Genomic DNA, 23642 nt, shown 5'->3' with positions numbered 1-23642 from the left:
AGAGAGAGAGAGAGACCTCCTGCAGAGGGGAGTTACAGAAATTTACAGCCACACTCTCTTTTTTCCACTTGCAAAATTTATTCAGGAAATACTGGCCAGGTAGGAGGGGGAAAAACAAAAAGGGGAGTTCAAGTGCAAGTGTCAGACCAACCCATTCCTCCGGTGGTCCCCAGCACCGTGAGGGTACAGCAGCTTGTCCTGTGTGAGCAAGTCCCAACAGCAACCCAGGAGCCAACAGCTCAGGGCATGGCCAGCTGCTCATTTCTTACCAGCCTTCACGGCCGACTTGGTGACTTTGGCTACTACACTAGCCTTCTTCTCCACAGCCTTGATCACACCCACCGCCACCGTCTGCCTCATGTCCCGCACAGCGAAGCGGCCTGTGAAAGGGAGACCGTTAAGGACCAGAGCCCTATGCAGCCTCAGCCCAATCTACTGACTTCCATGAGAGGCTGCATTGTTACAGCCCTACCCTCTTTAGGGGTGCCACTCTTTAGCCAGAGCAAGACCTCACAACAATTAGTAGGCACAGCCCTCTACTAGGGTCACTTGCTAGGAAAGCAATAGCACAGGTCTTCCTACAGAAGAAAAGGAGACTTACCAAGAGGTGGGTACTCAGAGAAGCTCTCCACACACATGGGCTTGCCAGGGATCATCCGAATGATGGCAGCATCCCCAGACTTCAGCGCTGCAGGGTTGTCCTCCAGCTTCTTGCCGGACCGGCGGTCAATCTTCTCCCGCAGCTCAGCAAACTTGCAGGAGATGTGAGCCGTGTGGCAGTCCAGCACTGGGGAGTAGCCAGCAGCAATCTTGCCTGGGTGGTTCAGGATGATGACCTGGGCCGAGAGCAGTGGTTGGAAGACGCAAGCTGGCAACAGATTATTCTTCTGCACCTGTATTCTTGCAGCAGCCCTGGTACAGGGGCCAGCTGCTCAGGAGTCCTGAAGTCTGGTAGAAGAGCCTCCCAATGCTTTTACCCCTCCCGCAAGAGATGGTTGACATGCGGATTTAAAAACTCAACGCTGCCAGCCCCTTCCCTGAGATTGTCTGGCTACCAGCTCCTGCAATTAGGCAGTGGCAGCCCCACCACAGTGGGTACTGTGCTCTCTGTTAAGTTTTCAGCCAACCGTTGCCATCTCCAATTAAACTGGGTTGGGGAGAGTGGGGGTGGGAGTAGGGAGCACAAGGCAACAGTAGTCACCATTTACATGGCTCTTGGCTGCCAGGCCAACACCTGCAAAAAATCACCCTAGACCAGGAGAAAACGCTGCAGTGAGGGGCAGCTTCGCACAAGCTAGGCAAGAAATCTTAGTACACCTCAGATTATGCTTCTCAGGCCTAACAGGGGACAGGAAGGACACCAGGAGAATTTCACCAGTAGCCCAGACTAGCAAAGTGCCTTTAAAAAGGAAGGCAAAAAAACAGATGCTGGCAAGTGCTCAGCAGGAAGCCGGCTACTGGAGTGAGATTCTGTGGGACAAGGTTTTAGGGTCAGGACAGAAGGGGAAATGTGACAATGGGTTTAGTCAGAGCTCAAGAGCCTGGCACTGTCACCCAAAGCTTGTGGCAGGCACTGCCAGCCAACACCGCTTTGGAGTAGCTGGTTGCTCAGGCACAGTGTGCAAGAGCCTGCCACAGCCCAAAGAACAGCAGTTACTGGAGAGCTCGGCTTAGGTGCCTCCTGATGCTACTGCTTTTTAAGAGTACCTGGAGCCATCGAGTCCATCACATTTCCCCTGCTCACCTGGGAGGTGAAGCTGCCTGCCTCCATAGGTGGGTCATTCTTGCTGTCTCCAGCCACGTTCCCCCGGCGAATATCCTTCACAGACACGTTCTTTACATTGAAGCCCACATTGTCCCCAGGCAGGGCTTCAGCCAGCGCCTCATGGTGCATTTCCACCGACTTCACCTCCGTGGTGACATTGCTGGGAGCAAAAGTCACGACCATGCCAGCCTTCAAGGTGCCCGTCTCCACACGCCCCACAGGGACAGTGCCAATACCTGGGGAGGCAGACAAGCATCAGGGTGTTGGGCCTACTGAAGGAGCAGCAATGCTAGGGAAGTCATCTCTCTACTACACTCACCGCCAATCTTGTAGACATCTTGCAGAGGCAGACGGAGGGGCTTTTCCACAGGGCGTGAAGGAGGGACAATAGAGTCCAGAGCCTCCATCAGAGTGGTGCCTGCCACATTGCCTTCCTTCCTAGTTATCTTCCAGCCTTTGAACCAGGGCATCTGCACAGGAAGGAGGCAAGGCTGAGTGTAGCAACTACCTTGGGTCTGCCAAGATGCAACACCCCACCCCTAAACATCCTAAGAGAGCTACTAGTGCTTGCATCCCCCTGCTTTGCGTGTGGCAGGTTAGGCTGGTCTTAAATGTTTGTGCGCAGTGTACCTTGCAGTGGTGCTACAGGCTGGTCTTTAGCTTTAGAAATAGCCTGAACAAGCACTTTTTAGGGGGTGGTTTGAACAGGGATAACCCTGACTTGACCAGGCGATTGGATTAGCTGGCCTCCTAAGGTCCCTTCCAGCCCTACTGCTATGATCTGCCAGGACAGCTTTTAGGAGGGAGAGCCCAGAAGTCAAGACCACCTTTCATCTCAGCTCTCAGTCTGCAGCCCCCCCACAGCTCTAGAGCCGGGCTGTGGCTAGGGCTCCACCCCGGTTCATACACCCCATGTCACAGAAGTCACGCCTTGCCTCCTGCCTGCCTGCTGTGCCTCGCACTTACTTTGGCACTGGCTTCCAGCATGTTGTCCCCATGCCAGCCAGAGATGGGCACAAAGGCCACTGTGGCAGGGTTGTACCCAATCTTCTTGATGTAGGCGCTAACTTCCTTAGTGATCTCCTGGTAGCGCTTCCCGCTGTATGGGGGCTCCGTGGAGTCCATCTTGTTCACCCCCACAATAAGCTGCTTCACCCCCAGCGTGTATGCCAGCAGGGCATGCTCCCGGGTCTGCCCGTTCTTGGAGATGCCGGCCTCAAACTCTCCCACGCCCGCAGCCACGATCAGCACTGCACAGTCAGCCTGGGGTGGGGACAAGAGGGGCAAGAGAGCAGATTCCCCCTGGGAACTAGTCTGGAGGGGATGCGACAAGCCTGTAGACCCCCTTGGCCATCCCCATGTTGAGGCCTTGTGCTGCTGCTGGGATGTTCTGCATAGACCCCCATGCAGCACACCCTCTGCCCCCTACCCCAAGCCTCACCTGTGAGGTGCCGGTGATCATGTTCTTGATGAAATCACGGTGCCCAGGGGCATCAATGATGGTGATGTAGTATTTGGTGGTCTCGAACTTCCATAGGGAGATGTCAATGGTGATGCCACGCTCCCGCTCTGCCTTCAGCTTGTCCAGCACCCAAGCGTACTTGAAGGAGCCCTTGCCCATCTGCCAGGGGGTTTCAGGGAAAGGGGGAAAGAAATCAGATTAACTGACCTCAGTTTAGAAATAGTGGAGAAGAAAAAAAAAAAAAAAAAGTTACTAGGAAACATGTTGGGGGTGAGGGCAGAAGCCAGAATTACTCGGGATGCTGCTTGCCAACAGCATTTCAGTGCCCGTGAGCCTCTGTGGCTCCAGATGCACCATGCAATTCCCAGCCAGCGCATTCAGTTAAGCAATATTCTAGCCCAACCTCAGCGGCCTCTTTCTCAAACTTCTCAATTGTCCTCTTGTCGATGCCACCGCACTTGTAGATGAGGTGCCCAGTGGTGGTGGACTTCCCTGAGTCCACATGGCCGATCACCACGATGTTGATGTGAATCTTTTCTTTCCCCATGGCGCCAGTTGGAGGTTTCCTGCAAGTGAAGGGTATTTAGACTGGCTCCACAGCCTCATATTTACCCTTAGGGCCAGACTCAGGCTCACGTGGGAAGCCCCAACAAGGGGAAGGTACAGGGTGCTGCTTGGGAAATCAGAGATATAGTACAGGTAGCTGCAAGGGTTCAGTTCTTCAAGTCTGAAGAGTTATCACTTGAACTTCTGCTAGTCTTGAGACAACAGCATTGCCCTCTACTGTCAAAACCGAGCCATTTCCTTTGAAAATTAGCGTTCCCAGCCAAACCAGCTAAATAGAGTCCAAATCCACAAGTCAGTCCAGAACCATACTTGGTCCTACAACTGGCAAACATCCTCCACCTCCACCCCCGCCAGGGGCTTCAGACATCTCCAGTGTTTTTTGGCAGGTGTCCTACATGCAGGCCCAAGCCCAGAGGCTTGGGGCCATGCAGCCAGCACAGGGCACGCGAGAGCAGCTAGCAACACTTTGGGCTCTTGCAACAGAGCAGCAGCCTAACCCTCAGCACAGATATCAATAGGCAAGGGTCCCTTTGTGGGCAAGGTCCAGAGAGCAAGGAACAAGCAAGCTCCCAGCCACTTCAGGTGCTGGGACAGTTTGAGAGAGCAGCTATTTTGCTTCAGGTCTGGGAAAGAAGTCAGGTCTCCCTCCCCTTCACAGGACACCCCACCCCACACGGCAGGGGAAGCAGGACTGGGACGGGGAAAAGAAGAACCCAGCAGAGCTCAGAGCTGGGCACTTTGCCTCCTCCTTCAGCAGCCCCCTAAGCTTCCCAGATCAAACCCTCCCAGGCCAGAGCTTACCTAGGTCTACAAACCCAAAAAGGGAAGCAAGTTGCAAAGCAGGGAGAGGTCCCAGCAGCCCCTGGCTCTTTTAAACCTGTCCTGAGTCGGCACCCCCTTATCCCAGGCCCAGCACCAGCACCAATCCCTGGCTCGGATTGATGAGCCACACCCATTCTCAGCCAGGTGGGGAGAAACACCTGGAAGAAATACTGATTGACAGCGTCCTCTTCCTTCTCTGATCCTAGGGGAAGAGTGGGCATGGAGGGTCCCCAGGGGCAGGGAGAGGGGCTGGAAGGCCCCAGCGCCTCCCTTGTAGTCATCATCTGAGAGAGCAATACCAATTAGCAAAGACATAGGTGCTAATGGGGGCTAGGCATAGACAGACTCCTCAATAGCACCAAAGATGCACAGCCAAGGGTGGATACGGAGTGATGCACAGGTCATCTGGGGCAATGCACTGGAATAAACCTGCCTGGGTTGAGCTGGAAGGAGGGAATCCATAAGGGGAGGCAATAATACAGAGATGCTTCCCCGAAGGCTTGGCTCCGGTGGGCTGAGTTGCTCCGTGGCTCTGCTCAGGACTTTCCTGATTTAGTTGGCAGAGCTGGATTGTGCCACTCTGCCCTGGCTGGGGGCTAAATGGGCCTCAGCCCCACATGCTCCCTGGCCCCTTTCAGGTAGAAACATGCGCTCACCTCTAGACCATTGCCAGCCAGTGCATAACAGCACTGGGGCCGGCTGTGGAGGGATGCAGCTGGGCTGCATTAGAGGAGCTTGCTAAGATAACCACCATCCGGATGCTTTTGCTCCCCACCCACTGCCCAGCCCCTCGCAGCCTGGCCACAGCTCAACTGCAGAATTGGACTCCCCCTTTCATGCAAGGCAAGCAGAAAAGGGAAGGAGCTTTCCTGACTCATGGCAAGATCATGGTACCCACCAGCCATGCAAGGCTGATGCCCCCTTTCTTGGGCCAGTGGAAGCAGCGAGCTGGGATTACAGAGCCCCCCGGTCTCTCCTCAGCTCTGCCAGCTGCTGGCTCCATGCCTCAGTTTCCCCAGCAGGAACTGATCATCTGTCCTAGCTGGGCTGAGGGAAGAGCTCAGAACTGGAGCAGGAGGTAGGACCTGATGCATGAGTCCCTCCATGTGTTTAACCCCAGGACAGGCAAGGATCAGCCACTAGCTGCCTGGGGCTCCCTGGGGGGAAAGGACCCAGGGCATTATGAGCCTGCTTGGGCACTGCAGGATCTGCCCCCCGCTCCTGGCAGGCCCATGCATACAGCTCCAATCTCAGGGCTCCCAGGGAGGATCAGGGCAGGTGTGAGCAGCCTGGGTGGGCATGCACCTGCCTTGCTGACCATATCCATTCTGCTCTGCAGTATTCCCCCAGCCCTTTAAACGCCCGTGTGTGTGGAGGGGAAAGGGGTGTGGGGTTGTGTGTGACTCTGGGTCAGGGTGTTTATGTGGATTCCCAGGGCTAGTCCACAGAAGCAGGATGTTGGCTGCTGCAGTTCTCTTGCTTTACCTGTGGCAGGTTCGGGTGTGACGTCTTGTGTTGTGTCAGGGGTGACGGTAGTCTTATGTAGAGTTGGATGATGGATTTGTATGGGATGGTTTGGACACAGATGACCCTGCATCAGGCAGGGGGGTTGGACCAGGTGTGCCCTGGAGGTCCCTTCCAGCCTGATTTCTCTATGAAGGAGAGGGCAGGGAGGGGGTCTATCCCCAAGATGATGCAGGGTAGGGGCTGTCCCTCAGAGGCACAGTGGAGCATGACCCCCTGCCCGGGGTTTTAACTGGGGTCTCCCCTCTGTGCAGAGGGGCAAGGGCCCTGGATGCTGGACAAGCTGGAGGTGGAGCAGGAGCGCAGCATCACTGTTGATGTCTCCCTGTGGAAGTTTGAGACCACCAAGTACTACATCACCATCAATGCCCCCAGGCACTGCCACATCATCAAAAACATGATCAACAGCACCTTGCAGGTGAGGCCTGGGGCAGGTAGGTGAAGGCTGTGTTGGGGAGGGGGCTGCTGTATGCTCCAGGGGGATCTACACAGAGTCCCTGTAGAGCCACTGCTATATGTCAATCCAGCCCAGCTGCCCTGCATGGTCTCCAACAGGGGGAAGTAACTGTGGGGATGCCCCTGGGGATGGCTGAAGGGGTCCACAGGCCTACCACATCCCCTCCAGACTCTGCTTCCCAGGAGGGACCTGGTATCATGCCTCTCTTGCCCTGCCAGGTTGACTGCGTGGTGCTGATTGTGGCTGCGGGCATGGGGGAGTTCAAAGCCGACCACTCTAAGAATAGGCAGACCCAAGAGCAGCCCTGCTGGCTTACATACTGGGGGTGAAGCAGCTCATCAGGGGGGTGTCAAATAAGATGGAGCCCCCATACAGGACGAAGCACTACTAAATCACCAAAGTGATGAGTGCCTACATCAAGATTGGCTACAACCCCACCATGGTGGCCTTTGTGCCCATCTCTAGCTGGCATAGGGACATGCTAGAGGCCAGTCCCAACGTGAGCAGTCTGTGCCTGCCTGTTCAATGGGTGTGGGCACACACCTCACTCTATTATTCCCCAACAGACTGGCTCCTAGTAGAGCTACTTGAGGGAGGTGCTTTTCTCCTGCCTGGCCACTAAGTGGGGAGGAAGCCCGTTTGCACTGAGCTAATGGACAATAGTAGTGGGCACATGGTATATATCCCAGGGTATTTTTCTCTGTAGCTGTACCTCTGCTTTCAGCCGAGGTTCTCTAGTGTCAAAGCCATGGAGCTTCCTCCAGAGCAGCTGCTTAGTAGTAATGCAGCACAGCTTCTGCTGCCTGGAGAGATCTGTCACTTAGCACTATGAGCATATGGTGGGTACCACGAGGGTAAAGCAGGGCTGCAGTATCGCCACAAGGGAAGGTGATGCCTCTTGTACCACATGGCTGGAAGCCCTGGATTCAATTATCCTGCCTTCCCGCCCCAGCAACAAACCCCTCTGCCAGCCCCGGCAGGACATCTACAAGATCGGCGGTGAATGGGGGTGACTGAGGCTATGGTGAACTCTTAAAATGGTGCTGTGTGGTGGGGGTGGCCGTTCTGGGAGTGATGAGCTTCAAGGCCGCCAGCAGAATCCAGCTGTCCAGGGGGGAACCAAACACATGACTTTCCCTTAGCATGTGGGCCAGGGGTCGAGATACATCAACACCACTGGACCCTCATCTTTCAAATACTCTGCATGCACCAAGGGGCTGTGGGTCGAGTGAGGCTTTATTAAGGCAAGTAAAATCTCACTTATGTAGTGCTTTCCACTAGTCAAGTCCTTTGGATTATAGAGAAGCAAAATTCTCCCCATTTTACAAGTAGTGAACCCGAGGCCTGCAAAGGTGAAGTTGCCTTGCCCAGAGTCAGGCCTGTGTCACTACAGAGCCCTGCTACACCTTCTGGGTGTGTTTGGGATGGGGAGGAAGGGGAAGGTCATTCCCTGAACAGGTGAGATGGCTGTTGTTCACAGAGCTTCCCCTGAAGGAGGATTGCTGGAATGGTCAATTCTGAGTCTGCTCTTAACCCTGGTGGTGCTGCACCACAGAGAACCTTGCAGGAGACCCTTGGCAAGGAACCCACATGCCCCAGCGTGCCCTTTCTGCTCTCCTTCACATCCCTTTTGCTTCTGTTCACACAAGTCATCATCCTGAACTACCCTGGGCAGATCTCTGCTGGCTCCTTCCTGGTGCTAGACTGCCGTACAGCTCACATTGCCTGCGAGTTTGCCAAGCTGTGGGAGAAGACTGACCGCAGGTCTGGCAAGAAGCTGGAGGACAGTCCTGCAGAGCTAAAGTCTGGGGATGTTGCCACTGTTCAGATGATCCCTAGCAAGCTCACGTGTGGACAGCTTCTCTGAGTACCCACCTCACACTCTATTAATGCCCGTTGAAAACCCAGTCCTAGTAGCTGGGTGGAGAAGGAGGATAAGGCCTTCTCAATTGGTGTGTGTGTGGGTGGGGAACTGCTGCCTTGCTCCATCTACTCCACCAAATCTGCCCCTCTTTCTCTGACAAAGCCAGGGGGCTGCTCCTGTACAAACTGCACCCCGCACAGGACAAGCCTCAACAGCAGGACGGGGTCCTTGGGGTTTGCCATCAAGGAAGACAAGGGGTCCTGACCCTGCCGTGCCTTCTCTAACAAGCTGCTTTGCTGTGCAGAACATGACGCAGGCAGTGGCTGTGATCAAGACTATGGAGGAGGCGGGTGTGGGCACCTCCAAGGTCACCCGGTCTGTGATGAAGACCGGAAGGAAGTGAATACTCTGGTCAGGGGGGAAGCAGGTGGCTCGCTCAAAGGCATCAGCAATGGAGGGCACCCCAAACCCTGCCATCACAGACCAGCATCTGGAGTTGCTTATTCAGGACTGGCTCCTGAGCAACAAAACACAATGGAAGAGCTTCCTCTGGAAAGGTGAGGTTTTTCTGTTCTTGTTCTTAATGTGAGGCTTTCCTTCAGGGTGAGCTGGGGGAGGGGAGCGTACGAGGGGAGAAGCCTGGATAATTTCAGTGTGAATAAACACTCAACTTGAATCTCTTCCTTGTGGCCTTATCTAACTCACTTCAACGGGACCGTAGGTGCCCTGGTGAGCACAGGGCGGAATGAGATGACTACACCTGGAGCCTTCCCCCAAGTTCCCTCCTCCCTAACCTGACACCTTAGGCCAGGTGAAAATAGGTGCCTCTGCCTGGGCAGGAAGGGGCAGTGGGTGGTACATGCAGAAGGTAGATGGTCCTAGCCTGGACTCATAGATGCACACAGGACCTGCCCCTGTGGCAGCCTAGCAGGGACCAGCATTATAATTCACTTCAAAAGACCATGCTCAGAGGCTGAAGAGCTTCCCCTGCCAACAGATTTCAGATGCCCCTGAAATCACATTCCAGAGAAGGTGGATAAGATCCCAGGGGAAGCAGTGAAGCACTGTGGACTACAGTCTCAGCTGCTTCATACTGCAATTCTGGGAGGTGTGGGTATGACTGGGGTCCCCCTAGCAACCCTCAAGCCAAGAGGTTACCAGCAGTAACAGCATTATCCTGTGAACAGGGGATTAATTCTAGTTTGGCCTCTTAACCAGACATGAGCTGGTGTCACAGGGCAGGAAAGAGGCAGCTTTCACTGCAGTCACTAACCGAGGCACCAGAGGGAAACTATCTTGAGGTAACAGGCTAAGCTCTGCTGCTTATAGTATAAAAATGCACCATTAATAAAAATGCACCATGAACTAAGCCACCATCCCAAGAAAGGGGGCTGAAAATAGGCACTCTGCTGCAGAGAGGTGAAATTCTAACTCAACCTGGGTAAATAAATTCAGAGCAGAAAAGGAGCTACCTCCAACTAAGCATCTTGGAAGGAGACCTCTTGTGTTCGCCCTACTGTGCTCACTTGTGCTTTGATCATGTGAAGCCTGGGGAAGGGCATGGGAATCCAGGACACAGCTGGCTGGCTACACAAATGCCTGGCACTTTCTATTCAGGTGCTGGACACGGCTGGGATATCTTGACTAACCTACGTTCCCTGGAGCATATTTCATCCCAGACCCTTGTCACACAGTAGCCTGACTCAGCTGCTCACTGGTTGGCAACATCCTCTTTAGCCCAATCCTGGATGGTTCCATTGCCAAAGGCCACGTAGAACAGGAGGCCGAAGAGATCGATCCCTGCCGACAGGAAGAAGACGTTCCTCCAGCCAGCCACCAGGTCCTGGGGGGAACCAAACATGGGCTATTGTTAATCTGGTCTCCAGCTCAAGGTTACCATCCCATACACGGAGACGGGCCTTAGGGCTTGTGCCTGTCTGGCCCCACGTTTATCAATAGCTGTAACAGTAAAGAGCTTGGTTCAGCTAAAGATGTTCCCCTTTTGGACTCTGTGTCATGGCCTTTTATGCTGAACTCAAGCAGCTCATCCCTGGAACAAAGCTTCTACTGTCCCATTCCAGCTCCTCTAGGGTCTCCCCTTCCTGCGAGCCCACACTCTAGGTGCCAATTAGAAAGGCTTCTTTCAAACAGCTCAGGATACAGGCGCACAAACAACTGAACACAATAAAGCCCCCCCGCCCCCAGGATCTTGTTCACATGTGCCAAGTCAGTACGGAGAGAATGGACACTGTGCATGTCACCCACCATGAAACAGGCTGAAGGCTGGGCTCAGAGAGTCTATAAGGGCTCAGCCAGGAACACATTTTAATCTGGTGCATGGGAAATAGTCTTTTGGCCCACCTTCCAACTGCATTTTCCCTTCCCAGCACAAGGGAGAGCACGAGTTCCAAGTTGGTCTCCCAGAGCAGCCCTCAATTACCTGGCTGGTGAGGAATCCGACTGCAGTGGGAGCAATGATCCCTGCTATTATTCCAAAGGTGTTTGTGATCCCCAGCAGAAACCCAGCATACCTGGGAGAGGGGAAGGGAAGATTTCCTGAGCAAGAGACAGAGGGAAGTGCTATGCAGGTCCAACCATCTCTCAAGTGATACAACTAACCTACTGCAAACCGTCTGGCATTAGCAGAGCCCAGAAGCTGGCAGAAACTGCCCCTTAGCCATCACCTGCCCTCTTGAAGGAGGGAAACATCCTTACCCCCTTTTTTGCTCCTGCTTTTTCCTCTCCCTGATCTCCTGATACTGGACAGGCAGGAGTGCAGCTCAGAGCCAAGTAGCAGAGGACTGGTAGAGGGAGGGAGGATGGCTGGAGCCATGGAGGCACGGGAAAGGAGAACAGGTCATGCATCTCACCTGGGGGCAATGTCAATATGGTTGATGTTCAGGCCTGCCCCGGTCGTGCTGTTCACGGTCAAGGACAGTGTGAGAAAGGCCACGGCAGCTGTGTAGTTGCAGCCAATGTAGGACACAGCCACTAGGAAGGCGCCTGGTAGCAGCATCCCTAGGAAGGAAAGGAGGCACATTTATGGCCTGTGGGGGGAGGATAGCCAGCTGGAGAACCTAGGGGCAGAGGGGACTGGTCCTTACCCACTGCTGAGAAGAGTTTCCGCACTGCGGCTGTGCTGAGCACATGCCTGGAGAGGAGCAAGTCTGCCAGCAGCCCTGACAGGATGTGACCCAGGCCATTGCCAACATAAGGCAGTGCTGAGAGGAGTCCATTCTGTGAAGATGAGACCAAACTGAGGCACTGGCATCTCCACTTGACATAGATCGGCAGCGGCTGTGGGGTGCCACAAGTGCCCACGGCATTACCAGATACATGTGTGGGGGAGTCTAGAAGTGGAAACTGCCAAGCCAGGCCACAGCTCGGTGTTGAAATCCCAGGGGCTAAGGCCAGCTGCTCCACTAGGCAGAAGACAATTCTCTTTCTCCAGCTTACCTCCTGGATGTTGAAGTGCAGAACATTGTTCATGTACGTCGGCATGGATGTCAGCAGTGTGTAGAAAAGCCAGTCGGTGCAGAAACAGGCCACAGCGATCGCCCACAGGGGCAGCGACTTTGCCATGGCCTTGAGTGGGAGGGACCAGCCATGAGAACAGCCCTGCAGGGGAATGCTCCTGTCAGAGCCGGCTCAGGAGGGGCGCTTCCAGTGACCCGGCATCTCCAACTCAGCAGGCTCAGGATGCTACTGGGTTTGGCTGATAACTTCAGTGGCTTACTGCTGGCACAGAGTTACACCTGCTAATGCCAGGCTGGAGCTATGCATAGCAAATCAAACCTGTCCCAGCTTTCCCCCTACTCCAGTCTAAGCCTCCCAGGTGCAGATTCCCGTTCCATGACCTGCCCCTCTGCTCAGTTCAAGGCACCATGGTAAAGAGCCTCTTGCCCTCAGCTCATCCTACCCCTTCCGTGGAAGCCTGCTTCTTCTCCGTCTCGAGTTCCTACTCCTCATCACCACAAAGCTCTGGCCTCTCTCTCCCATTGCCTCCATCTCCTTCCAATCTTCCTTCACCTCCACCCAGGTGTGGCTTCCCACCACTCACACCGGGACCTGCATCTTGCTTCTCACATGCCAGAACTCCCCACTGCCTCTTGCAAACTCCTCCTGCCCATCCACCAACTCTGATCTCACCAGCCCTGCCACAGCCTTTTCCCATGAGTGCTGGTCTCACACCATCATGGACATGGCTGAGCTGATGTGGAAGCCCCTTAGGACAGGGTTTTTCCCTGCCTCAACCTGTGGGGCACTCAGTGGAGCCTTCTGCTGACAGTCTCACCCCCAGAGGGTCCCTTGGCTACAGCCTCCTCTCAAAAAATGCAGGCAAGAAGCATGTTGGAGTTATAGGGCTTTCAGCGCACCTGACTGGCCAGAGATGACACGATGTAATCCCTCTCGCGGGCACTAATGCAAGGGTGACGGGCAGGATCTTCATAGACCAGAAGGAACCAGAACATGCTCCAGATGCAGCCGATGCCGCCTGGGGAAACAAGGAGCAGGTCAAGGCCTGGCTCAGGTCCTGTGGACACACAGCTCATGAGGCCGTGCCTTCAACTGGCCTAGTGCTAGATGCCAATACACAGGCAGGCAAAGAGCTCCAGCCTGGTGACAGGATCACAGGCCAGGACCCTGAAGGCTGAAGCACTGCAAAGGCCAGAGACAGCCCAACAGAGCAGGAAAGGTGCTTTAACATTCCTAGGACTTCCCTTACTGCCAGCGCTATGATCCCTTGACACTCCAGGGGGTTCCCAAACCTTCATAGGTTGGTCTGTCTGCCGGGGCCTGGCTCTCACTCACTTGATGGGTACAGCATGGACAACAGCAATGCAAGCTCCTCTCCACACTGCCATAGCCATAGGCCACAAACTCGGGCTGTAGGGCGCAAGGGATGCCCCTGCCAGCCCCTTCTGCTGGGATGGCTGAGGGGGGGCTGGCTGGGATGATGAGGGGGGACCAGGTTAGGAACTAGGCCCGAACCACCGTTTCCTTGTGCAGAGGGAAGTAGACAAACTCCATGGCTCCTGCCAGCAAGTTCCCTGCATCAGAACCCCGAGTAGAGAGGCTGGATATGAAAGATCTCACCAAAGATGTAGAAGATGTAGGGCCACCCCAGGCACTGGCAGATGAACCCGGCCGCAAGGTAAGCAAGGAAGGTCCCGAAGGTGCATCCTGAGAAGTAGAAATGAAGAGCGTTCAGAAAAGGGGATGATGACCTGGGCTCCCTGGTGCCCAGTCCAAACCACCACACAGCCCCTCCAGGCACAGGTACTTGGGTGCCCAGCTCCCACTGGCACTGAGGCAACATTACAGGCCTCTGTCCCCGTCTCCAGAGCAGAGGGCCAGACCTTTGGGGCACAGTCAGGTTGGCAATGAGGTGTCACGGTCTCTTACCAGCATCCGCAATGTTCATGAGCCTGCTGCGTTCCATGGGGGGAGCCCATTTTGCCCACAGTGTGTATTGCGCTGGAAATATCACCCCCTGGGGAGGAAGGACATGTGACCATAAACACCAGCATGTGTGTTCACATGTGTGTGGTAAAGGGGGGAGGGAGAGCATGCTGGGAATGATCCCTGGTGAAGAACATTCAGAGCCATGCACCATCATGGGATCTACCACTCTTCTCCCCTTGTCCTGCCATTTTGGTTTGGCACTGCCCCTTGCCTGTAAGCTCCTTGGGGCAGTTACCTGGCTCATTAGATTGTTCCATCACCACCGTGGACACAGATACAGACACATGTAACCACCAGAGCAAAGAGCTATGAAGCCAAGGCCCTACCTCTGCGAGGCCCAGCAGCACCTGGAGCCCGATGAGGTACACGACTCCCAGCTTTGCTGCCAGCGGCACAAAAAGGGTGAGAGCCGAAGTGAGGAACAGCCCGCAGCCCAGCACCACCTTCCCACCCAGTGTTCCTGCCCAGTAACCGCCAAGCATCTGGGTGAAGATGTAGCCGTAGAAGAAGGAGCTGAGGATGATGCCCTGGGTCTCGGCACTCCAGTCATACACAGGAGCCTGGGAGAGACGGAGGGCTTGGATCAGAGGGGTGAGAAGGCATCTGAAGGCACCACCGGACAACTGAACTCTGCACTTGGTCTCCCCCTGGGCAGGGTAAGGGGTTGGTCCATGCAAGGCCATGTGCAGCTTGCTGTCCAATTCTAAGCTCTCCCTCATCATAAGACTGGCTCCCTCATGGACCTGCTTCTCAGGCTAGCCCTGGTGCCAGCCCCGAATCCAGGCTCAGCTTCATGACTTCCAGGTCAGTCCATCCTGCCAAGCTCCAACGGGGAGAGCAGAGTCCCTGAGAAAATGGCCTGAGCTGCCTTTCCACTTACCCCACGGGCGAATGCTGGGTGGGAGCCGTCAGACCGTGCGTGTGACCGGTTAGAACACATGTCAATGGAGACATTGGCCTGGTTGCTGGGGTGGGTGGCATTCGTCATCGCCACGATGGCCATGCTGAGATTGACTCGGAGCGCGTACACCATGAAGAGGGTGATGTGCAGGACAACAGCCAGCCCCCAGCGAGCTGAGCAGAGCCCTGAAGAAAGAAAGCCACCCCCGCATGCCAGAGATGGTCAGTAGACCAACCTACTTTACCCAGCCAAGGTGACTAAGGGCCTCCAGACAGCCAGGAGCCACCATCAATCATCTTATTTCTTCTTTATTATTGACTAATGAATCCATCTTATAAAACAACCACTTTAATGCTTGATGATACATCCGAGCCCCTAAAACATACAGACAAACATCTAACTTTCACCAATAGTGCTCCCCTGACCCAAATCACTGCTCAGAGGAATCTTGTGCTCTTCTCTGCCTCCCAGTCTCTAACGGGTCCTTCACGTCTCTGTCAACGTTAAGCTTTGTCGTTGGTTCATCTCTGTACAATAATTCACTTTCTTTTTCCTCAGAACGCTGCAAACGGCACTATCTTCTACTTGTCTCAGCTTTTGAAGGTATCCCAAACGTGTTCCTAAGTGCAAGGTCACAGCATTTGCACTTTTCTTAATGTTCAGAAAAAGGTCCTCAAAGCTGCTGGTTCGGAGGCAGGAGACAATGCTATTTCAAAGACAAACCGTCATCCCCGCCTCTTTGACAGAGCCATACAGATCCACAGAGCTTCCCCCCAGCACTGCGTTCAGTCCGATTCCCCCTTGGCTTGTCCCAGGACACGCGCCTCCCTCCATGCAGCAGAGCAGAATTTCTCCTCTACCAGCTCCTGGGCAGACAGGCTGGGGCAGAGGCAGAGGCAGGTCTCCCGCTGCAGCAGAGATTTCCTTCAGGGAAGCGAGGGCTGGAGGCCTGGATCGCCTCCTGCCGCTCTGTGGCTGCCCCGTCCTGCTGTCCTGGCATTCCCGACCCGCTTTGTCTGCCCGTCTCCCGAGAAGTGCCGACAGCAGGCCAGGCCGCGCGGCCCCCGCAGTGCTGCTGGGCCGAGAGGGGACCCTGCGTCCCTTCAGCTAGGGGCCTGACCCTTACTCCAGCCCTCTGGACGGGGCGCCCAATCTTTATCACGGGCCTGGCTACGCAGAGGTGAACCGGCGACGCGACCGCTCAGGGCTGCAGGAAACAAGCGGGCACCGGTTTCAAGTCCAGCAGCTCCAGTCTCTCGTTGAGACCGCGACGTGCCGCACTGCTTGGCACCGCACCCACCTACCTTGGCAGCAGGAGGGCTGCGGGCCGGGCAGCAGGGCAGCATCGTCCGGCTCCGGCTCCTGCTCCGGCTCCGGCTCCGGCTCGTCCGCCCGGGCCCTCTCAGCGCTCGGCTCCATCGTCCCCCTCGAGGCCGCGTCTCAGCGACTGCCGGGCAGGAGGTCGCCGGCCCGCCGCCGTCCGCACCGCTTCCCCGGGGGAGCGCAAAGCCGGCCCGCGCCCCCGGGATCCGCAAGCACCTGACACTTTTTTTTTTTCCTCATGGAAAAGTCAAATCGGCCAAATCGCCCCCAAATCCCCTTGAATGACGCCAAAGCCGCCACTGGCCCCGCCCGGCCACGTCCCGCCCGGCTCAGCCCCGCACCCACGTGACCCTCCCCGCCACGTGACGCCCCGGTGGTCACGTGGCCGGCCAAGATGGCGGCGCTCAGGTGGGCGGGCGCGCTGCTGCTCCTGCCGCTGGTGCTGGGCGCGGGGAACCGCACGGGGCCGGTGCCCCTGGTCATCTGGCACGGCATGGGTGAGTGCCGGGGGGCCGGGAGGGGTCCCTGCTGCATCCCTTCCCACTTGCCCCGGCCCGGGAGGCCTGCAGCCGGCCCGCGGGCCCCTGGTAGCCATCCCCGCCGGGTGCACCAGTCGCCCGGGCCGGGAGGGGGAGAGGAGTTTCTGGGCCGGGGGAGCGTGGGGGTTGAGTGTCAAGCGAGGCGCTCTTCTCCCGGCCTGGTGGCAGCAACACGAAGCTCAGTCATCCCCGGTTCTTGCCTCACTGCTAGGGAGGCTCGGACGAGGTGTGGGGTGCCCCCTCGTTCTGGAGAAACGGGGGGTGAGGAGAGCCAGGGAGCCATAGACGAGGCAGGAAGTTGTACTAGGGGCTGGGCTTTAAAGAGTTAAAAATGGTTTCCCCCTCTACCCCCCCATGCTCTCCAGGTCCCATTCTCCGTTCCCTCTTCTGAACAGTTTCCAAACAGGCCTGGGAGCAAGCGCGGTTCTCACGGGTACCGTGTGTGGGCGGTTGCACCACAGCGTGCTTCCCAAGCCAGCGGTAATGTGCCGTAACCTGCTCCCTCTTGCAGCACTCTGCCAGGTTTTAAATCACGATAAGCCCCACGTTGCTGTTACAGAGCTCGAGGGGCTTTGCAAAGGAGGGCAAAGATTAGGATTCCTTGTTAGAAGGTGGGGAAACTGAGGCATGGCAGTGATCCAGCTTGTCCACTGTGTCACAGGAGATCTTTGGTAGAGGTGGGGACAAACCCTGAAATCCTGCTTTCCGCCCCCCAGTCCAATGCTTCTTTCACTTAGCCATATCACCTGCCTTCCACCCCCAGCTATCACATGAGATCATAACACTGTAAAGCTCTGACAATTATAATGACGCTTATTGGTTTTATAAGCACTAATTAATCCTCCTAATCGCCTCTGGTTATTACAGACTGGGAACCTCAAGCAGAGAGAAGCTGTGATATGCTCAAAGCCACAGAGAAAGGCTGTGTAAGAGCCTGGATTAAACTTTGGGAGGCTCTAGTGCCCAGACTGCAAACGCGTATTACCGCAGAAGCAGGGCCCTGACTTCTGGAGCCCTCTGTACGCCCATTGTTTTGTGCCCCAGGGGTAGTTCAATTAAGACTTAAACTGCTGCAGCAATGCATTTCTGTAAGGGTAGAATTAAGGGAGAGGATTGCTGAGAATTTGGCGTGCCCAGTGGGATTAAAGTTTCGTAGCTGCCGGTTTTAAATGGATGTCACGAGCATGTCATTAGCAAGAGGGCAAGGGGAGGAGAATGTGCAGTATTGATACATGGGGGGAAAGATGTAGTGGGGAGCTTGGTTTCAGCAGCTCAGGTACCTAAGGTGTGATGATGTTACAGCATCTGATGGGAACTTTCCTCCTCTTTGTAGGAGACAGCTGCTGTAACCCTGAAAGTATGGGGTACATTAAAAAAATAGTGGAAGAGAAGATACCTGGAATCTATGTTCTGTCTTTGAAGATTGGGAAGAACATAATCGAGGTAAAACTGTGGTCATCAGTTTTCTCTGGTTAATGGCTTCTGTGCAGAGTTAAAGGCACTATGGGAATATATTGTTGTCTCTGAGTTTGACATAGTGCTACAGAGAGCTATAAAAGGCTTTCACTATTAATTCTCTTTAGCAAATCTATAGCTTTGCCATGTTGAAACTGATGCAGTCTGGTTAGTTGCATATGAGAGAAGAGCTAGGAACACAGATCTGCTGATCAGCATTTTGAAATCTCTCCAGATAGTACACAGACACGTGATGAGATGCTGTACTTTGTCCTTTCCTGTGGTTTAACTCCAGTACTTGTGTTCATTTGTGGACATGTATTTATTATTTTATATATCTCATACAAGTATTGCCTTCCTCTGTACTTGTGCTGTGAGCCTGGAGGGGACAAAGACCTGCTGGATAGAATGGGATCTTATAAAACTGGGTTTATCTTTATCTCATGGAATTTTACCGTTTAAGGCCCTTTCTCCAAAGAGTGCCATGTTAATCCTAGATCTACCAAGCACATGGAGGCAAGAATCACTTCAGCAGGCCATTGTTAACATATATCTGTCCTTTCATCTCTTCACGTGGCTGATTCCTTAGGATATGGAGAACAGCTTCTTCATGAATGTGAATGACCAAGTGACACAAGTTTGTGACACACTCGCAAAGGATCCTAAGTTGCAGGGAGGCTACAACTCGATGGGCTTTTCCCAAGGAGGCCAGTTCCTGTAAGTTTGCAGTCTGATCTTTTTCACGGTAGGGATGCAGCACTGTGGTTGGGAACCCCTTATTCCGCCCGCCCTGGAGACTTCCCCTTGGGCTCAAGTTAGAGTGCAGCTAAGTCATCTTGGGGTTCTGTGATGTTTAATGCCAGTAGTGTCTATACAGGACAGGGCAAGCTTAAGCCCTTTGTCTCTTTCCACAGGAGAGCGGTGGCCCAGAGATGTCCGTCTCCTCCCATGTTCAATTTGATTTCCATTGGTGGGCAGCAGCAAGGTAACTCCTCCCAGAAATCCTCCCAAAGACATTCTGCTTCCTAAACAGGCTTACTGTGAACAGAGAGGGAGCTGTTGGCAGTTTAAAATGATCCCTTCTTCCTGCCATACACCTGAGGGAGCTTCCCTGGGCCTTTCCTTCACTTGCAGTAAACTGACCCAATGCTTTTGCCCGAATCCTAATGATCTAACTGTGCCCTGTTGCTAGGAAACTGCATATCTCCCAGACTGCTCTTGCGTTGGGTTCAGGGACAGGCAGGAACTGCAGTGAGGTGGTGGTAAGCTGAACGTGCAGAGAAGGTTACATGCCCAGAAAAGAGAAGAGCTGCTCACAGCAAATCATGAGCTAGAACAAGGCATCGCAGGAGGATGAGAGACAGGGAAGTGGCCCAGCATGTGGGAGCTTTTCTGGCAGTGAGCCCTCCATGCCCACAGTGATCTCCCAAGGGACTGGGGAAAGCTCCACTGAGTCTTGGTCTCTTTCTAGCACAGTAGGAGTCACAGAAAAATCTTATGGTGTTGAGGGAATAGACTGAGGCTGGGACAACACTATTAAGAGTCAGCCACAGGTTTGAAAGGATCCTACTCCTTTGCTGATGTAGCTGCCAGCAAAATCTCGCTCCTGATACAGCTCTGCTGACTAGGGTTGTGGCTTAACTTGTGATTTCCAGGGCAAGGATGTAGTTACACCTTCTGCTCATCTGTACTGAGCTTGGGGGCTCTCCACATAGCTAGGCTGGCATGGACACCCTGTGTCAGGCATCCTGGATTGTAGACGGGCCCAGAACGAGACATTTCCATTAGCTGTGTGAACCCGTTCTCCATGCTGATGCCCTTTGCCAGTCAGCTAAAGAATGTCACCTGTTCTCTTCCCCCGCAGTTGTCCCCCAGGGCAGGTTGGTTGGCTGTAGGGAGTATAGGGTGGGAGACCTACAGTCCTAGGGTACTTCCTGCTGCTGTTCTCGGAGGAGGAGGCAGTTCTTTCAGTGTGTCAATTCTGCTCCCTGAGTGCCTGTGCCCTGTCTTGCTGTTCCAGGGGTGTATGGCTTCCCTCGCTGTCCTGGAGAGAGCTCCCACATCTGCGACTGGATCCGAAAGATGCTGGACCTAGGGGCCTACACGACAGCCATTCAGAGGCGGTGAGTACATAGGCATCAGAGGCTAAGGCAAGAAGCATGCTGGAGCCCTTGGGTTTGCTTTTTCATGGTCCTTCCTCTCCCCTGCAGCCTGGTGCAGGCCCAGTACTGGCATGACCCCTTGAAGGAGGAGGAGTACCAAAAATACAGCATCTTCCTTGCTGACATCAACCAGGAGAGGGTAAGGGGGCATGGTGCCTGCAGCTCTGAGCTGACGTGGGCTCTTATGACTGCTTAGAGTAGGGCACAGACATGCGGCATGGGCACAGCTGGGCTTTTCTTCTGTCTCTGTTCCTGAGGGAAGCCTCTTTGGGTTTAGTTCTCTTGAGGGGTCTCTGGCTTGGTCAGAGTGTAGCATTTTCTGCTGCTCCATGTGGCTCAGTGCTGAAGTGGGGATTTTCCCAGGTGTGGGGCTTTACACTACACAGCACCATTCTGAGAAGCAAGGCTTTGTGGCTGCAGAGCACCTTCTGAAGTGACTGGTTGATCCTTACAAGCCACCAGCAAGGGAGTGGAGAGTTAACCCTGACCTTACAGTATAGCTGGACAGAGTGACCTGGGCATGACTCTAGGAAAGCTGGAGTGGAGTTGGGATTAGAAAGCATGAGTTTCTGGCTCCTCTCCTTGCTTCTGCTCTCGTTTGGGTGAGCCTAGTTGGCATCTGGGCCTGTTCTTGCCCTGAAGGGGATCAGCAGTCTGATGTGGTGACCACACAGTCCAGCACCTCAGGCTGCTGTGAGCACACCATGTTCAGCCTGCTTGCCAGTGTCTCCAGCATGACTAATTTCCTTGTTTTATGGCCTGTCTGTCCAAGGGCATCAATGAGCTGTACAAGAAAAACCTCATGACACTGAAGAAGTTTGTGATGGTGAAATTTCTCAATGACACCATGGTGGACCCTCCAGCTTCAGAGGTGAGGAAGATGAGGCAGCCAGATATTAGGATAAGCAGCTGTCCTTCTGCCTTTGCCTTTGCTTTTGTGTGTGTAGTCCGTGCCCAGCTTAGAATGCAAACCCAGGAAGCTGCAAATCCAAGTTCAGCCTATAGCTGTATCCACTTGTGTCTGGATATAGCCAGTCTCACAGTTTTGGGAAAGGGAAGGGCAAATAGATGATCTAAACCGGACAGCTGCTGTAGAACATTTGTCCTGTGGAGCTCTCTTTCAGGAGAGAGCTACTTTACCCATTGTCCACTGACCAAAAGTCCCTGTCCTGATCCAAGTTTGTCAGGATCGCTGTGTGCAGATCAGACAACCTGACTCATGATGATGGTTGGGGCACTATGAGTTGCTTGATTATGCTGTGGTCTAGAGTAAAGCCATCTTGTCCTGCCAGTGTCGTGGGATGGTTTAAACACCAGTGGGGTTGGTGCCAAGCCCTTCTCTAGCACCACCAGTTCCACAGTCTTGCTTAGGTGAGGGTCAGGACTGAGGAGGTTATACTGGAATGTGCCTTACTTGGTATCAGTGATGTGTAGATGGCTGTAATCATTTCCTGAGCTCTGAAGCATAGATCAGAAGTGCGGGGTACAGCAGCTGTTGGCACTCAGCCAGCTGAATGACTTCTGGGGGCCAAGTCTTTGGCCTGTCTTTCAGAGCTTGCTTAACCTATTTAATATTCTCTTAAGATGCTATTGCATATTGTAAATGGGGTGGGGGACAAGCATCCCTATCTGTTCCGCACACATACGGCATTGCAGGTCTGGCCCATATCCAGCAATCCTCCCGAGTGCCGAGATGCAGCACCAGCCTGCTCTTAACTCCAGGACCTTTGCAGCAGTGTTTAATGTTTCCTTCCTTTTTCTTCTCAGTGGTTTGGATTTTACAGAAGTGGCCAAGCCAAGGAGACTGTCCCACTGCAAGAGACCTCACTGTACACTGAGGTAATGACCTGGAGCCAGGGCGGTTCTTCTGAGGAGGCGCCCATTGTCTCTGTTGCACATGGGATGATACAGACCATACTAGAAGACAGGCCTCCCCTGCACCCCACAAAGGTGCTCCTTCAAGGCACAGATAGAAGGGGACAGCAGCACTGTGTGCAGCGCGCTCAGGTTCTGCATCAGATGTGGACCCTGACAGGCACTAGGCACCTGGCTACTCACCTTTCCTGAGGCCAGGACCCCTCTAGACATGGCCAGTAGCAGACCTTTAGGCAGCAGCTGAGCAGGGTTTCAGCAGTGGCAAATCTGTACTTAGACACTTGAGTCTTGCACCTCATGGGCATCTAGATCCAACTGCCTTGAGGGAGCTTCCTATCAGCAGGGAGACGGGGCTGCCTCCATTGTCATGAACCCTGTAGCTGGCCTACCAGGTGCCCAGTGCTACCTGTACTATGTTGCCTTGTTCTTCCCTCCCATGGAAAGTCGCTCAAATTTGGCAGTGGGGATGTGGAAGAGAAATCTGTTCTTGCAGCCAGATCTATGCTGTGTCCTTCAGTGCAGCATATGGAGGATGAAGGTATTATCTTATTGCAGAGAGCTTGCTGAGCATTAAACATTCACTAGCACTAGACTTCTAAGTGCCAAAAACTCTAGGGGACTAAAGAGGCTTGAGTGCCTTACTTAGAGCCCTTGGGGATCCAGCTCTCACAACAGTCTCCGTTCCATTAGGATCGCCTGGGCCTGCAGCAGATGGACAAGGCAGGCAAGCTGGTGTTCCTGGGGGTGGAAGGAGATCACCTTCAGCTTCCTGTGGAGTGGTTCTATGCCAACATCATCCCCTTCCTGAATTGAAGATGTCACCTCCGCGTGTTCTACACAGGGTCCAGCTGCTGAAGTAACTGCTGCCGTCCTGGGTGTAAGCCTGGGATCTGCACACATGGGCTGCTACTCCAAATGATTGCCATGGGTTCCATTAGAAGCAGCACTGATTACAGTAGGGGATGGGGATTCTTGCAGTTGGGTTATACATCACCCACGCATGTGTAGAACAGTACGAACTCCACCTAACTGTGGTCATTAGCTTGTCTATTAACAAACTTTATATGGCATTCAAGTTTAGGCATATAGCTAACTGCTAAGCCCCATATTGTTAAGGAAGTCTTGATTTTAGCAGAGCTATGTTTTAGCCCTGTTGCCTTGCACAGTCAGGAGGCATTAGTTTATATTAGCAAGCATAACTAATTCAGCAAAAGCTTGAGTGCCACACAGGGAACACAGCTACTCAGGGCTTATGGGTTTAGTGTCTGTGGGTGGGGGAAAGCTAGCTTGTGGATGGGGGTATGGATAAATGTAATAGTAATTAACAGCTTTGGAAGCTGCCAGCTGGTTTTGTATGTTGGTTTCACTTCAATAAAGAATGGATTCTGCATCTGGCTCCTAAACTAAAAAGGGCATAAGAGTTAACAAGTGAAGAGCTTCTAACAGCACAGATGATTCTG

At 54.0% G+C, this 23642-nt stretch overlaps 3 protein-coding genes and 1 pseudogene across 3 annotated transcripts; 2 read left to right on the top strand and 2 right to left on the bottom strand.

Moving 5' to 3' along the window:
- Positions 1-138: 138 nt before the first annotated feature.
- On the bottom strand, positions 139-3812 carry LOC109318376 (elongation factor 1-alpha, oocyte form-like). The gene is made up of 7 exons (XM_019547595.1): positions 3631-3812; positions 3207-3386; positions 2732-3028; positions 2085-2235; positions 1745-2001; positions 602-836; positions 139-380 (listed from the first exon to the last, which is right to left on the bottom strand). The coding sequence occupies exons 1-7, from the start codon at positions 3772-3774 to the stop codon at positions 259-261; spliced, it is 1386 nt and encodes a 461-aa protein (XP_019403140.1). The 5' UTR covers positions 3775-3812; the 3' UTR covers positions 139-258.
- A 2426-nt stretch (positions 3813-6238) lies between these two features.
- Positions 6239-8986, top strand: LOC109318373 (annotated as a pseudogene).
- On the bottom strand, positions 7787-16435 carry LOC109318371 (sodium-dependent phosphate transport protein 3-like). The gene is made up of 11 exons (XM_019547588.1): positions 16133-16435; positions 14808-15013; positions 14254-14487; positions 13868-13955; positions 13559-13645; positions 12838-12956; positions 11918-12079; positions 11566-11698; positions 11332-11479; positions 10902-10992; positions 7787-10304 (listed from the first exon to the last, which is right to left on the bottom strand). Exons 1-11 carry the CDS (start codon positions 16245-16247, stop codon positions 10173-10175), a joined length of 1515 nt encoding a protein of 504 aa, XP_019403133.1. The 5' UTR covers positions 16248-16435; the 3' UTR covers positions 7787-10172.
- Positions 16436-16525: 90 nt separating this feature from the next.
- On the top strand, positions 16526-23577 carry PPT1 (palmitoyl-protein thioesterase 1). Its single transcript, XM_019547587.1, has 9 exons — positions 16526-16648; positions 18024-18133; positions 18735-18862; positions 19060-19130; positions 20166-20268; positions 20356-20446; positions 21080-21178; positions 22075-22146; positions 22873-23577. Exons 1-9 carry the CDS (start codon positions 16546-16548, stop codon positions 22993-22995), a joined length of 900 nt encoding a protein of 299 aa, XP_019403132.1. The 5' UTR covers positions 16526-16545; the 3' UTR covers positions 22996-23577.
- Positions 23578-23642: the final 65 nt, after the last annotated feature.

This window comes from Crocodylus porosus, unplaced genomic scaffold (genome assembly GCF_001723895.1).
Source record: "Crocodylus porosus isolate Cpor-Errol unplaced genomic scaffold, CroPor_comp1, whole genome shotgun sequence".
Classification (NCBI taxonomy): Eukaryota; Metazoa; Chordata; order Crocodylia; family Crocodylidae; genus Crocodylus; species Crocodylus porosus.
This window is presented reverse-complemented; position numbering and strand designations above follow the sequence as displayed.

What these genes read in the sequence shown, in the direction of transcription:
- LOC109318376 (XM_019547595.1), bottom strand. Translation starts at nt 3,774, where the DNA reads ATGGGGAAAGAAAAGATTCACATCAACATCGTGGTGATCGGCCATGTG. An exon ending in TTGAGAAAGAGGCCGCTGAG is followed by an intron (nt 3,387 to 3,630) that starts GTTGGGCTAGAA and finishes ACCCCCTGGCAG; the next exon opens with ATGGGCAAGGGCTCCTTCAA. An exon ending in TGATCACCGGCACCTCACAG is followed by an intron (nt 3,029 to 3,206) that starts GTGAGGCTTGGG and finishes TCCCCACCCCAG; the next exon opens with GCTGACTGTGCAGTGCTGAT.
- LOC109318371 (XM_019547588.1), bottom strand. Translation starts at nt 16,247, where the DNA reads ATGGAGCCGAGCGCTGAGAGGGCCCGGGCGGACGAGCCGGAGCCGGAG. An exon ending in GCAGCCCTCCTGCTGCCAAG is followed by an intron (nt 15,014 to 16,132) that starts GTAGGTGGGTGC and finishes TTCTTTCTTCAG; the next exon opens with GGCTCTGCTCAGCTCGCTGG. An exon ending in GAAACTCTTCTCAGCAGTGG is followed by an intron (nt 11,480 to 11,565) that starts GTAAGGACCAGT and finishes TTTCCTTCCTAG; the next exon opens with GGATGCTGCTACCAGGCGCC.
- PPT1 (XM_019547587.1), top strand. Translation starts at nt 16,546, where the DNA reads ATGGCGGCGCTCAGGTGGGCGGGCGCGCTGCTGCTCCTGCCGCTGGTG. An exon ending in TTGGGAAGAACATAATCGAG is followed by an intron (nt 18,134 to 18,734) that starts GTAAAACTGTGG and finishes CTGATTCCTTAG; the next exon opens with GATATGGAGAACAGCTTCTT. An exon ending in TCCCAAGGAGGCCAGTTCCT is followed by an intron (nt 18,863 to 19,059) that starts GTAAGTTTGCAG and finishes CTCTTTCCACAG; the next exon opens with GAGAGCGGTGGCCCAGAGAT.